The 17,839-nt window shown below is 39.8% G+C and overlaps 1 protein-coding gene and 1 long non-coding RNA gene across 2 annotated transcripts in view; both read left to right on the top strand.

Annotated features, from left to right (window-relative positions):
* Positions 1-7,592, top strand: part of LOC142098771 (vitellogenin-1-like) — a 97,018-nt gene extending 89,426 nt beyond the window's left edge. The window contains exons 32-35 of the mRNA XM_075181539.1: positions 916-1,010; positions 1,469-1,628; positions 3,289-3,447; positions 7,294-7,592. Coding sequence (XP_075037640.1) covers positions 916-1,010; positions 1,469-1,628; positions 3,289-3,447; positions 7,294-7,412 — 533 coding nt within the window. The 3' untranslated portion in view covers positions 7,413-7,592. The remainder of the gene's footprint in view (positions 1-915; positions 1,011-1,468; positions 1,629-3,288; positions 3,448-7,293) is intronic.
* Positions 1-17,839, top strand: part of LOC142100007 (uncharacterized) — a 656,382-nt gene that overhangs the window by 588,890 nt on the left and 49,653 nt on the right. The gene's annotated exons all lie outside the window — the stretch shown is intronic.

Genomic DNA, 17,839 nt, shown 5'->3' with positions numbered 1-17,839 from the left:
CTGCTTGAGAATTATAGTTTCTCCTCTGGTGGCCAAACCCATTTTGCTTATCAGCCAGCTGCTATTATATCTCAGCATATCTCCATTAGAGGAGTCCCACAGCCTCATTCTCTTCTGCCTCCCACCCATCTGGTTTATACAGGGGATCGCTGTTAATGGAAAATTTAAGGCTTCTGGCTGGAGTCTTGCATAGGCGAGAGATTTTTAGCAGGGGGGACATTGCTTCAAGTTGGGGAAATAGTTATTTTTAAAACTGTTGTAAATTTGTATTTACTGGTCCTTTAAAAAATGATATTTGACACATTTAGTTCACAATCACAGAACATAGAGACAAGCAAACAATGAAGAACGGTCTACAGACTGTCAATTCTGAACCAGTTACATTATTGCAACCTGTATTCTAAATTAATTCTGTAGAATAAGAAGTATGATTCAATCAATATTGTATTGGAAGTTTCTTCAAATAACTCGTAAATAAGTGCTCTAAACGGTTAGTTCTTCTAATGAATATACTTTTTTATCCAGGACACAAAATTTGCTGGGGATATTTATGGGGTAAAAAAGCAATGTAGCATAAAATATATTTTGCTCTTTGGTATTTTATGTTTTGGGCTTTTTTATATTGCACTGACCTTTCTAAATATAGCAACTACAGAGGCGCGGAGGATTTTTTTGGAAAGACTGGTAGATTATGTGGTCACAATTAATAACAATAAAGCAATCCTACTTATTGTCTTAATAAGGGGATTATTAATGAGTAGGCCCCATAGTCAAACATTGAATCTGCTCTGATTAATAATTCTTAAAACATCCGGGCTCTTTTGCTAGAGAATTGAAACACGTTTAGCTGCTGAAAAACAACTGTCTGTTACACAAAATAAAAAAAAAAGTAAGTGACTTATTTTTGTATTTTAGATTGTATCAAAATTCACAGAAATTCAACAGCAGTGACAGTGCAAGCACCTAAGAATGGCGTGAAACACGTGTCATTCAATGGGCAATCCGCTGAGGTATGCAACAATTTAATATTTCATATACTCACGACATTTTTGGTACTTTACAGATGTATACACAGTTTTATCAGGCCCATTAGAAGAGTCTTAGTATATATTATATAAAATAATGTATTCCCCTGCTGTAAATTATAAGAATATTAGAAGTTATTGTGGAGTTTTATGACCATATCAAGACTTTTGTACAGTTTATGGAAATCTAAGGTGACTTCTGTTATCCACAATAGGAGTTTATATAGATATTAGCATTAATTGTGTATTAAACACATAGCTTGTCCTGTAGACTAATAAGCAATTAATATATATAGTCTGTGAAATGATTTTAAGATAGGAGTCTCTGTTCTGTTTTTCTTTAGACAAGGGGGATGGGGTACTTTGGATTTGAGGCAATGGTTCCTGAAAGCTCAATCAGAGCCTAAGCTAAGTATCTATAATATTAATTTTAATTTTTCCAGATTCAACTAGCGCCATTGATGCGTGGAAAGTCATGTGGCCTTTGTGGAAACGCTGACCAAAGCAAGCAAAATGATTTCCAAAAACCAAACCATGAAAGAGCGCGGAGCTGCAACGGTCTGGTACAGTCATGGACAATGCCAGAAAATTCATGTAAAGCGGGTAAAATTCATTATTATTGTTCATTTATAAGCAGCACCAACATAATACACAGCGCTGTGCAAAGATCGTACATTCATTCACGTCGCTCCAAGCACCAGTGGAGCTTACAATCTAATTACGCTACTGTAGGCATATAAATGCACACACACAAGGGCCAATTTACTAGAAGCCAATCAAGCTACCGCTATGTTTTTGGATCACAGGAGAAAAAGCACACAGATGTGTGGAGAACATATAAGTAGTGGATACCGGTGGTAAATGGTATTCAAGATGCTGTACACAGCGACAGTGTTTACAGCTACATAGTTATTACGAAACTGAACACAGCAACATATAAAAAATACCTATTTACCTGTAAACAGACACAGCCCAGATCCGATGTGACGAGAGCCTGACACTTCAAAATTACGTCACTTGCCACCGCGACTTGGACATTTCGGTTTTTAAAGCAGCAATGCACTGACCCATGTAAGTACTACCTTTACGTTAGGGTTAGGCTGCAGGTTAGGGTTAGCCAGCGGGTTAGGGTTAGGCTGCGGGCTAGGGTTAGCCAGCGGGTTAGGGTTAGGCTGCAGGGTCGGGTTAGGGATACAATTAACATTACCATCATCAAATGGGTCCATGCGTTGCCGCTTTAAAAACATAAATCTCCAAGTCGCGATTGGAACTTACGTCATTTTGAAGTGTCGCCCTCTCCTCACATTGGATCTGGGCTGTGTCTGTTTACAGGTAAGTAGGTATCCTAAAATATGCTAAAATCACATATTTTTGCTCTTTTTTTGTTCCTACATTATTACTAACCTCAATAACACTAATTTCTAGTCATTTGCAGTCAATTTTGACCATCTCACAGGTCACAATATTATTTTCACACACTTTCAGACAACTACTGCAGCGACCTGGCTGGATGGTAAGCGACAGAGCAATGACACAAACACACGGCAGTTCCTAGCACATCTAGGGCACATTGGCACATAGCAGTGGCAGAAGAGAAAAATGGTGCAAGATGGAATTGTCCTTGGGCCCATCCTCCCATTGTCCTTGGGCCGGTCCTTCCTTCCACCCACCGTTATCTTGGGATCTTAAAAAGGAATCCAAAACTGGCGAGTTCCGAGATCCGACGACGTAACGATGATGTTTTGGCTTGTTTTTGATTCAGAGGGAGCATGAAAGTACCGGCTTGGTACTCGGATCCCCTAAGTTCGGTTGTGTTCGGTTCTCGAGGAACCGAGCCTGAGCATCTCTACTAAAAAGCAAGATTTCAGAAACATGGTAGAGGAACACACTCAAACTCACACTCACACTTTTGTTTTGTACACTTCAGTGTGCCAAACGGAGACACAATTTTAGAATTTTTTAAAAATCTTATATGTCATAAACATCCACTTGGCTGAAATGAGGTTGTGTCCTTGTCATTAACGTTTCATTTGATAGCATTTTATTCTCTATCAATTAAACCAGTTTACAGGCAACAAATCACAAGGTGATATCTGCAAGCTAATAAAACGGAAAAAGGTGGACAAATAATAAAAAAGTAGCTATAACATTTAAAAATAATGACATAGACTGTCAGCTTTGAGTACGTTTGAGCTTACCCATCATATTAAACCAATATTTAATATTTCTCCGTCAGAAATATTCATATCTTATTCTCTGGTAGGTTGTGCATTGGGTCGACAACACATCATGTTGGAAAATCAGATTATTGACGAACGTCCGTCATCCTGTTACTCTTTGGATCCAGTATTAATGTGTGTGAAAGGTTGTCAGCCAACAAAGACTATACCAGTCACTGTTGCATTCCACTGTCTTCCTAAAGGTACGTAGGATATGATTTACAGTTTTATGTTATACTGGGAAAAGGGTATTGCACTTATTTCATGAATATTTCATAAACACAATAGATACTATTCTTATAACTGTTTCGGTTTGTACTCAGTTCCAGTATAGTTTATCAGTATTTGAATTACATTTACTGCGCGCAGATCTCTGGATTTAAATTTCTTGTCCCCTCTGGATTCTAGTAGTCCATGGGCTCTCCTGTCTGCTGTGTTTGGGAAACGTCAACTTGATGATATTCTGATTTCTGGTTTCAAAAAACAGCAAACTAGGGGTTAACATAAAAAAGCAAACCAAAATGGACATAAGCTGCACTGAGCAAATTAAGGGCACCAATTAGAACTTTAGGAACCTCTATATAAGATCATGAATACTTAACGGGCAAATATACATATTCCCTGATGAAGTCTGGGTGGATACCAGATGAAACGCGTTGGGTATTTCACAGATTGTCAAGCAAAACACTCATCTCATGTTGTAGGTGAGACATAAATTATAAACGGAAATGACCCTACAAGAAGGTGCACATTGAGCTACCCTATATCTTGACACGTAAGGCATGACTATTCCATACATCGAGAGGGGAACGTGGGCGGCATTCTCAATAGTGAAGGATCCCCACGCAAACGAATGAGAAATACGAGCGGCGGTTTTGACCAACTGTCTAGCGGTATGAAGGAACCGTCTACCCACTGACCATTAAAGTGAAGGAGGGAGCAAATAAAGTCCTGACGATTGAGACACGGAGACAGCAACGGGGAATATTAGGACCCAAAGAGCCCATGGACCAATAGAACCCAAAGGAAACCAGAAATTAAAAAAACTAAGAATGATTAGTAAGTGTAACTCAAAATCCTCATATTGTTGTATCATATTGGAAGAGAAACCACAGGAATAATTGTTACTATCATTAGACTTTGTATTTATACAAATTGAAGCAGTCATATGAATAGTATCTGTTGTGTTTATGAAATATTCATGAAATAAGTGCAATATTATGATTGTTTTCATATGCAAAGCGATGTACAAATGACTTGATTAAACAGCAGAAGCCTTTATTGATTTAATTGTACTGACATATTCTTAAAGCTTGTTTTAAGACATCACTGTGCTTCACAATCCACCTGCTGTTGTTATTATATACTGGTAGAGGGACACATACAAAACCATTCATTAGACACTTACCTAATATTAAGTTGTACATTAACTAGGTGGAAGTGTGCAACGGTAACTTTAACACTTGTAATTTGAAGATCCACAAACCGAAGGCGGCACTTCAATATATAGAAAATTCACTACAAGGTAGCGTAGAACTTTGCAGAACATTAGCGGAAAAGGGTATGCTAAAAAAAGACTAATATTATACATTTTTTTTATACTATGTTTACAGTACACTTAGTTTTCAATCAGTTCATTAGCTTATCGGGTTGTGTTTTGCAATTTTTATTACAAATGTATAGTTAACACTGAAACAATCAATTAGTGAAACAATGGGGCTGTGCTGCGTACTATCTATCCTCAACTAGCTTGTTTTTTTGCCTTAAAACTGGAGGGAAACACTTTAAACACCTATATAATAAAATGATATGATACAGGTTGTGACCTTTTGTATGACTATAGTAATCAGGACAATGCATTAAGCACAGGTTTCTATTGTATTTTTATGGGTACGTAATTCCAGCTTTGCTCCCTTCCCTTTCTTCGCTGCCACCTACTTCAGCACTAAAAGCGTGGAGTCTCCCCCTTCCTAATAACAGCCACTCCCTGTTATTTCTGCACTGACAGCGCTAAGGCTTTGGGGATAAAAATGACAATGGATGGAGGTTTGCAATAGGAGAGGGAGCCCACCCACATTACACTGCACTAACCCTAGTGCCGACAGCCATAAGTACATCTGGAACCCGCAGTCACTTCTCCTTGGATTAAATATAGCTGTGGATTGAAATGTTTCCATAATGACATTATGAGGCACCATACTGACAATATGAGTAATTTGCGGTGGCACTGTTAAAGAGAATGGGCAACCAGGCAGGGCAGTTTTGCCATCATTGCTTTGGGTGCCTTTTTCTACCATCAATAGTCTGAAATAAACACACGGACAAGGACGGTGAAAGGAAACTATTCCCATTTTAAGTGCAATGAAGCTATTTTATTTTATAGATCTACACTGGAGGTATAAACTGCTTTTAGCAGTGTTGTATTTTTCAGTCCCGTCTGCTATAACTGTCTTCTTTATCTAGGTGGTTTCATTACTCTCACATAAAAGAGAGAAGAAATACAGGACATTAATAGATATACAAGGGTATCCAAGTGTAAAAACTGGGACGCATCTAAAGACAACAGAAGTGCAGAGGATGATTCATTGCTTTAAGTAATGTTTACTTAGCTGGAACAATGTGCTGCTGACTTATTTAATAATACATTTTATTTTTGCATTCATATATTTTAAGGTGAAAGGCAGTACCAAAATTTTTTATTTTTATCTATGATATAAACTTTAATACAGTTGAGATTTACACGCTATACAACATGGTCACTGTTAGCGTCTGAAGCGGCGGCACACCAAAGAGAGGGGGCGCAGCGTGTCACATCAGGGGGGTGTCCAGCGATTCAGAAGTAGTAGGTCCCTCCATCCACCCATTAGACAACAAATTTGGAAACAAGTACAAATAACAAGGCTCTAAATCCTTATTTTATTTCATTACATTTTTTTGTTTTTGTTTCTTTTTAAACTATTATTTTAACAGAGGGGTAATAATGTTAAAAAAATAAATGTAGAACTTTTAGAGGTTAGTTAAGCTGGGACAGCCCCCGGTATTGAAACATAAATGTGGGTCCCATACCTCCAGGGGAGGGCTGGTAAATTTTAGCCCAGGGGGCAAGACTCAACTTTTTAAAGGAAAAAAAATGCAGCTGGCCCAGTGATCCAGCCCAAGGTAGCCCACTATGGAACCGGCCCAGGTGGGAGATGCCCCCCTGCCCCCCTGCCCTGCCTGCCCCTGCATACCTCCCATCAGTTCAGTCCCCAGCAGCGGGACAGAGTGAGTGACCACATCAAGATGGGGGCGTGGCCACATCATGGTGGGCCAGCACCCACCCCTCCAGAGAACTGCTCTGAACGCCCCAGACTGCCCATTGGAAATCTCCCTTACCCTCCAAACACTACAGCAAGGCCTGACCTACTATGCAGAGTAGCTGTGAACGGAATATACCCTCTAACATTCCCACCCACAGGACAAACATGTTCCCTGATGGGACAGCGGGAGAGAGCTCTAGAATCAGAAATCAGGATAGTTGGGAGGCATGGGGCCACCCATCAGGAAAGACATTTGCAGTGTTCACTTTTACCGTTGGGTGGTTATAGCCTCAGTAAACCAGTTATAGAAATACATTTCCTGACTTGTTAGAAAAAAGTTTTTTCCCATGTTAAAAATTTCCAGTGATTATAACTAAGACTGTGCTCAGAAACCTGGGACACGTGGCAGATCGGAGCTGGGGCGATAGAAAAAAGAAAAGTCCCGATAGTGAGGCCAATGGAGGATTGCCTAACTTGTTAGTTCCAGTATATGCTTTACCAAAACCTCGGTGGATATTGTTCATCTGAGACATCTCCTGGGTCAACCTATTAGTCATCTGGAGACCACCTTCAAGTCGGATGACTGGACAAGCTGCAGAATCCTTAGGATGCCACCTCTAGATAATAGATAGTAGAGATACTGTGTTATTCTAGAAATCTGGAGGTTGGGGGAATATTTAGTTGACCAAGAAATGTTTAGAAGATGAAATGAATGTTCTAATCAAGTATCACCCACGTTGTATCTCCTAGATTCCGCAATACGGTTGGTAGACTGGCAAGCTAACCCTACGGCGACATCTCAGGACCTAATTAAAGAAGTGAACGCTCACACCAACTGTGTGTGCACAGAAGAGTGCGCAAAGATATAAGATACATACAACCAACTTCACAAAGCCAAACAGATCTGTGTTGAAAATTGAAGCAATCACTTCTGCTATAAAACCGCAGAAAATCAGGGTTTGCTGTCGCTCTATCAAATTCTGTGTCTACAGCAACATTTGTATTCTGTGTTTGCCCTACAGTGTATAAAATAAAAGACTTAGATATGAGATTGTACTGCAAGAAAAATAAACACCGGGTAACCTGACAGAAGGTTGGTAATTGAAATCATGTCGTGACTCCGTGATTACTTAACATTTACCATCAGGTTCTCATTGCAAGTGGAGCAAAATTCAAATGATTTAATATGTTAGAAGTTTGTAGGCTGCAAGCCATCTCCTGCTGTCAGCCGGTACAGCGAGCTTGTTACGGAACATTAGCGTTACCGGGACAATGACTTCAATGCAGACTCCTTTTTATTTTCACACATCTGTACCTCACAGCAGGCTCACGGTTTGGTTACAGTTCAATTCTTACAACTGGCAGTTTGCAAATGATTCTCATAGCGGTGACAAGTGTAATGTGTCTGTATATCTCAGGGGCAGAACTTTGCAGCTTGGCTGCTTATAGTCAGCGGGGGGTAAGGATTATACTGCTGTCATATCTCGAGAACATACAGAATTACAAATGCATTACATGGGGGGGAGGGGGAGGGGGTCCTCGGGCTTAGCACAGCCTGTAGTTTCCATATGCATTATGCTTTCTATTTTTTCGTTTTCTTTTTTTTTTTTATAGATGCCTTTGCATGTAGTTCCTTTATTTGACAGTTTTATCCTTTGCTGCATAGATAGAAAGTGGGGTTTGAGATATGTGGATGCGTGGAGAAAACTGTTGCGTCTCTGTGTATATATTTGTTTTTCTTATTCCGGAGGGCAAGATAAATTATTTAATGGTCTTCAAAGATGTACTTTTTTTTTCTTTAGATACTGAATATGGAAAAAAAAAAAATCTAAATTGCTATTCACTGGATGTAGATGTAGGAAAAAACAAATGTGCAAATCTGCAAACATGTCACAAAAATACACACATATAAAATAGTGCAAACATTATACATTAAGAGAAGTGGGGGTACGGCATGCCACCCTATATCAGCAAACTATGATCACTGTATATAAATAAATATATATATATATATATATATATATATATATATATATATATATATATATATATATATATATGGGCCAGCATACAGTGGTGCCATACTGCCACTTCTTTTACTTCCCCTACTGCCTTCATTGTAAAACTATCAAATTCCAGTCACTTACGTATTCCATGCCGGAACGTCTTGATTTCCACTTCAACCACTTTATATAGATAAATATATGACAAAATCAAAATAATATTTTAAAAAAAATAAAAGTTCATTAGTAATCAATTACTTTCAATTGCCAAATAAACATTCTTCATATCTCTAATATCCACCCAGTCTTCTAACCCACGTCGCCTGTTTGCCACCTTCAGCTCACTTCTCTGCCCACCTGCACCTCCTCCTCCGTCCTTCCTCATTGACCATGATTTTGCCAACTATTTCAAAGACAAAACTGACACCATTCAGCGAGATATTTCCTCATGACAAATTCCACTCACTCCACCCACTCTGCCCACATTCACCTACACTCCCCAATTCACCCTTAATTCATCCTCTGCAGTAACTGAAGATGAAGTCTCTGCACTCATCTCATCATCTCACCCTACAACCTGTCCCCTCAACACTATTCGCTCCCAACATCTCCGTTCCCTCTCCTCCACTGCATACCCATCTCTAACTCACCTCTTCAACCTGTATCTCTCCACTGGCACATTTCTATCCTCCTTTAAACATGCGCTGATCTCACCTATTCTAAAGAAACCATCCAGCCTCTCTCTCCAACTACTGCCCTATTTCTCTCCTCCCCTTTGCCTCCAAACTACTCGAGCAATTATGGTACAAACGTCTGTCTCACTTTCTCTCCTGTCATTCCATTCTTGACTCTCTGCACTCAGGCTTCTGCCCCCAACTTTCCACTGAATCTACTGTCACAAAAGTGACCAATGATTTACTTACTACAAAATCTAAGGGTAGTTTCTCTATACTCATTCTCTTGGACCTCTTTGCTTCTTTTGATACTGTTGATCAGCCTCTTCTCCTACACACCCTTCACTCTATTGCCCTTTGTAACATATTCCTTTCCTGGCTTTACTCCAGTAATTGACCTGAAAATGTTTGCATCGCCCACTAATAATGCAGTCCGATAATTATTAGGGATGTTGGTAAATGTGGTCAGATCGCAGCTATTGGCCTGTGTGTGGTCACCTTTCAAGCGACCTAACAGGCCTTGTCCTGTCGGAAGACGTGTATGGTCAATATGATATTGATGCCATCATCATTTGCGTTGGCATAAGCAGCGGACTTACTTTCATTGACGGCCGAGTGTCCTCATTCTGGGCATGCGCTGAAGGGAATTGCCTACGACACGCACAAGAAACAGAGATACGTTCCTTAATGAGTCAGGCCTCTAGACACAATCTGCCTATTCAGAAGGGCATTTGAGAAGCTCATATATGTGTATTCTATTGCACCAAATCCAAAATCCAGCACCAATTAGATACCATGTAACAACACAATTTGATGAAACACCTCCTAAATCTGTATGTGGTACTTTTTCCAGGGTATGATATATATGTACAATGTAACCTTTATATTTATTTTTAACGATGCACAGTGCTTTGAGTCCTTAATATATATTTATCTGGTTTTCACTTCTCATTACCTTACTTTGTGGCATCACTAATTTTGATGTTCCATAATGACATTACATAAATAATAAAAGTAACGTATCAATACAAAACACACAGAAAACAATATCGTGGCGATTTTAACTTCCTCTTACTCCATTTGTACAATTGTTCATTTTACAGAATTGTTTTATTTTTGTTGCATTAGAGTTGTGCAAACCAAGGTAGTTTATTCCATTTGTTTTGCTGGTGTTTTTAATGCTTCATATATACTGTATAAGAGCGCAATGTTTGCCCTTTATTAAAAAAGAAATATAATCAGTATTGGACACATGGTTATAATCTCCTGAATTACACATGTCTTTATGCTGCTACTAAGCACATTCCAGGACTGCAATGTTCCTATACTCCAAAGTAATGTCATTATTTTGAGATGGAGGCTATTTGTTTGCCAAACTTTCATAGTTGCACTTATAGCATATAATAGCTTTGAAGTACATAATAGTTTAATAAGGGAAAATGTTGGAAAAGACTGAATGTATTTCCTGGTGAGCAATCTACGCCCAGCTTGGAATATATTAAGAAAATGTCAAACATTTTAGCTGTTTTCTAATGCGCTCCAACATCACATGCTTATAGTTTTCCGATTGCAAAACCACTTTCATCCTTTCATCTTGCATAACACGGAATAAAAGCAGGGACGCCTCTTCAATGTCATAAACCTCACCAGAAAGGTGAACACGCAACAGAATGTTGCATCGACTGACGGATGAAGCTGAGCAGATTAGGGCGTTGCTTCCTGAATGTTATTTAGATTTAAAAATATACCTAGGTGTGCACCCACGTGCAAATATTACATTTTGTTTTGCAGAACGAGATTATTCATATGGGATTGCAGGGGTGTACAAGGTAAATTTAGGGGTGCTCTACCTGATTTGCTGTTTTCTTCCCACAACATGAGTTGAACGGATACTCAGAAGGTGCCGGTACTTGGAACTTGTCCTATAATTTTAACGGGATACCTTTTGCACTTCCCAGGTGGAGGTGGGGGCATTTTTAGTAAATTACAGAAGTGGAAGCTGCTCAAATCAATTTATAGGCAAGTGAATGCACAAGAACTATTCTATATTATTTATATATAGTTCTTTCTTCTCTCTTAGTGTTTCTTTCCAAGTACTATTCAGATAGTGTGAGTGCACTGTCTATATGTTGCTCTCCAAATCACTTTCTCAAGTATGCCACACAATATTGATCTAATTTATTTTACACATTTATATCAGATGAATTCAAAATAACAATAACTGTCTTTAGCAAAAATATTTTGCTCTGCCACTAACACGCAAACAATATTGTTTAATATAATGTGAGAAAATTCTCAACTTAGTAATCAATTTTCTAATATAATATTTAATAAAGGTTAAACTAGTTGTAGTCTTTGCGACATAAATAGCTTTTTCTTTTGCTCTCTGATTAATTCTACATACATTTATTTTATTCAAATTAAACACTACAGGTTAGTTGAAAAAGGCTATGGGGTAAATTTACTAAAGCTTCTAAAAAGCAATAGTGGAGATGTTGCCCATAGCAACCAATCAGATTCTAGCTAACATACCTCTACCACAGTCTATAAAATGATAGCTACAATCTGATTGGTTGCTTTGGACAACACCTCCACTGCTACGTTTTAGAAATTTTAGTAAATCTACTGCAAAGGTCAGACACCAGAGTAAATAATAGTAACTAACAACTGTATGCAATAGTATTATTTTTTAATAACAGTTCCTACAGTAAATAGTACGGTTTTAATTGTATAGTAGCAGACAATACAACCCTTGTTTTTCATATAATATACCATAGTTGCCTACTCTCCCGGAGTCTCCCGAATTTTTGTGAGTTCTCCCGGACTCCCGAGAGAGCAGGGAAATATCCCGGATCCAGCTGTCTCCGTTGTTGAAGATGGGTGGGGGCGGGGCTAATCGTGGCGTGCGAGTGGCTGAAATTGCATAATATTGACAGGGGCGGAGCCTAATGGTGCACCATGCGTGGCCACACCCCTTTGATGGACCCCCTCCCGGACAGCTGCCTTCAAAAGTAGGCAAGTGTGTAATATAAACAGTGGTGGAAGTGGGCCATTATACAGCGGTATGCCATACTACCACTTCTCCCACTGCTTTGATTGTATGTCCCCCAGTCACTAGGTTGTCCCTGTCACCTCGTCCTCCTGGCCCTCCCCCTCCTCTGTCACATTACCACTGTCCTCACTCCCTCCCCTATTCCCTTTCACAGCTTAAGAAGCTTATTCATTAAAAATAACTGCTAATCCTGGTGTAAATTTTCTTGTTCTCAGGAAAATGCAGGTGAGTGAGGGCATGCCCTCTTGTAACATGGAGGGCAAGATACGCAAGTAGTTAGGCACAATGCTTCCAGGGGGCGTTGATAGTTTAAGGAGACGCAACGCCTCATGGGTGCGTGTCCAAGTTTGCTGTCACACCAAGAAGGAGCAAGAGGGAGTTAGGAGTGAGTCACGTTTGTAAGCTTGGGTGCGTGCTCAGAGAAGAAGTGGTCATGTGCTGGGAGCGGCTGAATCCAGAGAGAGCAGACTGCAGTACAACAGAGTGGGAAGTGAAGGGAAGAGAGTAAGCTTCTGGGCCCAAATGAGTCCTGTCCTGTGTAGTAACAGGTGATTGCTAAACTGTATACCTGAAATTCATTAACTGTGACTAACATCTGTGCAGGAGAGGAGTAAGGCTGGGTACACACTACAGGTTTGTCATCCAACTATCAGGCCGATTGCACGACTGTTAGGTCCGATGTTGCATTAGTGTACACAATCCCACAATCATGTTTTATTGTTCCAAAGCACATCATATCGTTCGATTTTTTTTTACAAACGGACTAAAAATCTCTATAAACGATGGAACAATGTCGTTCCAATTCTGCAGTGTGTACGCACTCAGGACCGGCAGTGTCCATAGATCTCTATGCAGTGTGTATGCACTCAGGACCGGCAGTGTCCATAGATCTCTATGCAGTGTGTATGCACTCAGGACCGGCAGTGTCCATAGATCTCTATGCAGTGTGTATGCACTCAGGACCGGCAGTGTCCATAGATCTCTATGGAGTGAGCAGAGTCACCATGTTTTCAGCTGATGATGGTTATGACAGATGAAGAGCACAGATCTGATGGTAAATCGTGTAAAACGTGTACAGTGTGTACACATGAATCGGCTGCTGATCGGGACTTTAAGTCGTTGGTAAAATAATTTAACGATATCGTATTGGGAGAAATTTTCTGTAGTGTGTACCCAGCTTTAGGAGTGTTTTAATAATTTGTTACACATAAGAACTGATTAGTTGGTCGCAGATCACCCTCGGTGCTGCTTTTAATTTGTCGCTATGTGGGAAACATTTTTTCCAGACTCCAAAGTAACTTCCACCGTTTATTGGATGGAGGGAGTGAGAGAAGTAAGGGGTGAGACACAGAGGAGGGCAGGTGATGAGGGGGGAGATGGGGTTACCTAGGATGAAGATATAGGCACAGGGAGAGAGTACACAGATACATGGAAGAGACAAGAGAGAGGAGAAGAAACACAGGGGAGATATTATGGTTGAAGGGACACAAGATCATACTGGCCAACGGACATTACAGGAGACTCCAAAACTCGGGTCAGTCTCACGGACTCCCGGGAGAGCAGGCAAGTCTCCCGCATCCCGAACCTGCCTAGCCTAAATTATGTCATTTTGCCCCCCGTGCAACAAGACAGCATTTTTTGGCCCCGCCCCTCCCACCTACTACTCGTGTCCCTCTCCCGGAATACACTTGCCGAAAGTTGGCAAGTATGCACAAGATAAATTTAAGTACCCTAAGGAGACATGAAAGAGATGTCCCTGCACTATTTATATGTATAAAAATAAGGGATAATAACAACAATAATAATATTGAACGCTATTAGATCATGCATTGCAAAATTCTAAATGATCTTAATTTTATCCACCATTGCAGGTAGATAAACAGGGCAAGCACAGCAGGTGTTTCTTGTCTTTGTCTAAATATAAGTACATATAAAATACCTAAATCATAATCATATTTACAATAATAATTGACAGTTATGACACGGCTTAAAAATCAAAACTTTCCAATCTCATTTTTTCCATGTTCGGTATATAATTTATATTCCTTTACCTTTCTCTTCCTTAAAGGACCAAGAATTAGGAAGTTTGCTGAATCAAACGTACTATTATATAACAATTGTATAAAGAAAATGGAATGATAAAAAATAAATGTATTTCTCTCTCTACGGAAAGTCGTTTATACTTTTACACCACTAGAGGGTACAATTGTTTAAGGCAAACATTTGTATCTCTACAAGCTTCGTTCTGTATGTTTATATCTAGTACACATAGAGATTATACAGGTATGGGATCTTAATGTTTAGCAGTGCTGCTCAAAGTGACTGTAGGAGGAAACTCTCAATAATAAGTCTGTGAATATACATTTTTTTTACTGAAAAACAGATTTATTTTTTTTTCACTTATTTATGATTTGAAAAACTTTTTAGATACTGTTTTTTTTTTATTCACTTTTTAACAATTTTTTTTAAGCATGATAGAGCAAGAGATACAAAACAATACAAAAATTTGGTATGATTAGTTGCAGCTCCAAGCATCGCCTGCGACAAGGCCTTCTCATTATAACTAGAGATGCTCAGGCTTGGCTCCTCGAGAACCGGACACACCAAAACTTAGGGGATCGGACTCGGTACTTTTGCGCACCCTTGGAATTGAAAACGAGGCAAAACGTCATTGTTACGTTGTCGGATCTCGCAAGTTTTTGATTCTAAACGGGGGATGGGAGGGAGGGCAGACCCCCATTTTTCTTTTCTGCCACTGCTGTGTGCCAATGTGTCCTAGATGTGCTAGGAACTGCCGTGTGTTTGTGTCTTTGCTCTGTCATTTAACATCCAGCCAGGTCGCTGCAGTATTTGTTCGAAAGTGTATGAAAATAATATTGTGATCTAGGAGGTGGCCAAAATTGACTGCAAATGACTTGAAATCAGTGTTATTGAGGTTAATAATAATGTAGGAACAAAAAAAGCAAAATTATGTGATTTTAGCATATTTTAGGATTTATTTTTTTTCCTAAAAAATACAAAACCAAAACCAAAACCAAAACATACAAGGGCGGTTTTGTCAAAACCAAAACCAAAACACGAAGCTAATCCAGATCCAAAACCAGTTCATGGGGGTCAGTGAGCATCTCTAGTTTTAACTGAATCCAGGAATTGTTACTTTGCCAGACTAACCTGACGTATATCCAGCCTTGTTCTGTGGTTTCAGTGACAGTCCGTGGTTCCTGCACTGTGATCGGGAACTAATTGATTTGTCACTGGTTTAGCTAAAAGACAATATTCAACGTTTTCTCCGGTGAAAAGTTCCCCATTGGGTCTGCTGCCAAAAAGGACTGTCTCCAGTAGAGACTACTGGCCATATAAGTACAGGGGAGTTATGATCCAACACTCCCCTGCATCATAGCAGCAATAGATCACGTGTCTCTGCCAGCAAAAATACGATAATATCGTGCAAAATAATTGTGACCCACTGGGCAGGAAAAGTTGAACAGTAACTGAGAGAGATTCTGCAAGCAGGCGAGGTGCAGGGAAGATCCTTACTCTGCACCCTCATGAAACAGGGAGCACTTGTGACGCAGGATAATAAGGTAACTATTGCTAGCAGGTGAGGTTTAGGGAAGATCCTTACTCTGCGCCCTCATGCAACTTGGTGCGCTTGTGAATCAGGATAATAAGATATCTATGTGAGAATTATTTAAGGGGCTTTCCCAGTTTAGCAGGCAGTCAATGAACAGCCAGCCTATAGTTTTAGGGGGAACAAATTTTGCGACCACAGGGTACATTTTATATGGCATAACGCATTTTTATGTCGACATATACCAATGCGATAAGAACATACAATTGTACAAATGCAACACATGTTACAAAGTAGAGATGCTCAGGCTTGGTCCCTTGGAAACCGAACACACCCAAACTTAGGGTATCCGAGTACCGAGCCAAGTGGGCTCGGTACTGCTGCGTGCCCTCGGAATTGAAAACGAGGCAAAACGTCATAATGACGTTGTCGGATCTCAGATCACGCGAGTTTTGGATTCCATTTTAAGATCCAACATAATTGTGGGTGAGAAGGCGGTCCCAAGACACTTCCATCTTGGGAGGGAGGGTCCAAGGACAATTCCATCTTGCACCATTTTTCTATTCTGCCACTGCTGTGTGCCAATGTGTCCTACATGTGCTAGGAACTGCCGTGTGTTTGTGTCATTGCTCTGTCGCTTACCAATCAGCCAGGTCGCTGCAGTATTTGTCCGACAGTGTATGAAAATAATATTGTGACCTGTGAGGTGGTCAAAATTAACTGCAAATGACTTGAAATTAGTGTTATTGAGGTTAATAATAATGTAGGAACAAAAAAAGAGCAAAATGAAGCGATTTTAGCATATTTTAACAATTCTTCTAAAAAATACAAAACCAAAACCAAAACACACGAGGGTGGTTTTGCCAAAACCAAAACCAAAGCGCAAAGCTAATCCAGATCCAAAACCAAAACCAAAACCAGTTTACGGGGTTCAGTGAGCATCTCTAATATAAAGATGTCACAATGTCCCTTCACCCTCGTGACTTAATAAGAAGACACAAGTCACAAAGGGACCTATTTAGGAATCTCCGAAGAGGTGAATCCCAGCTTACCGCATTTTAAAGTAGCAAGATTATTTATTATTAGAGGATCGCAGCAGATACCAGTGATGTCTTCTGTATTCCCAGCCTCTTCGATCACAAATGCAGTCCCCATAGGTGTCTATAGGGACTGGCAAAAAACCTTATTTATCAAGCTCCGAACCCGACAACTAACGTCATCAAGGAGACGGAGTTGGTCGTTCTATCTTACAGGGAGAGCACCGCAGGAGAGAGATCTTCGTGTTTCTCCCCATCGCAAATTGTGCAAAGACCGTCACAACCTGTAAGTAAAGTGATTGTGACTGCGATTACTATATTCACTGCGACATTGAATCATTTGTTATAATAGCAATAAGAAATGATAAATAATGTGACTAAAATGCAATGGTTCATAAATAGACCCCAAAGTAGCAATATTATGACCAAATGGAATTGTTGCAATTAATTAAGGCGTTCGAATAGAGCACTGTACTAAAAGGAGGTGCAATGGGAGGTGGAGGAACGGACGGGGTTTGCTACTTAATTTTGCACAGAACTGTAGCAATGAAGTTTCATTGTGCAGGATAAAGATGTGGGGACCGTCAGCTGTCAGTACTGCAGCGGGGAGGATATATATTACTATATAACAGGGCTGCAGTGAAATGTCAGTTTAATGCGGAACAATGTGTTTCACCTTCATGGATCATATCTCAAAATTTCAATTTTGGGGTTTAGTGGTCCTTGTAGTATCAGTTGTTCAAGCAGATTCTTTTCAAATGCATTTGTGTATTTATTTTTATTAATGATGATCTCTGACTTATGGGCGGACATCATTCTAATATTATAACTACACAGACGGGTTTTAGGGGCTGATGCAGAGCCGGCTACGATCGCACCCCAAATTGTAGACACAATTTGCATTCATTGGAGCAGCGGCAACTGCGTCCATATGCAAAGCGGAAACTAGGATGCATGCT

The sequence above is a fragment of the Mixophyes fleayi genome, chromosome 8 (genome assembly GCF_038048845.1).
Source record: "Mixophyes fleayi isolate aMixFle1 chromosome 8, aMixFle1.hap1, whole genome shotgun sequence".
In the NCBI taxonomy this organism is placed as follows: Eukaryota; Metazoa; Chordata; class Amphibia; order Anura; family Limnodynastidae; genus Mixophyes; species Mixophyes fleayi.
Note: the sequence above shows the minus strand (reverse complement) of the source record. Positions and strands in the feature narration are given on the sequence as shown.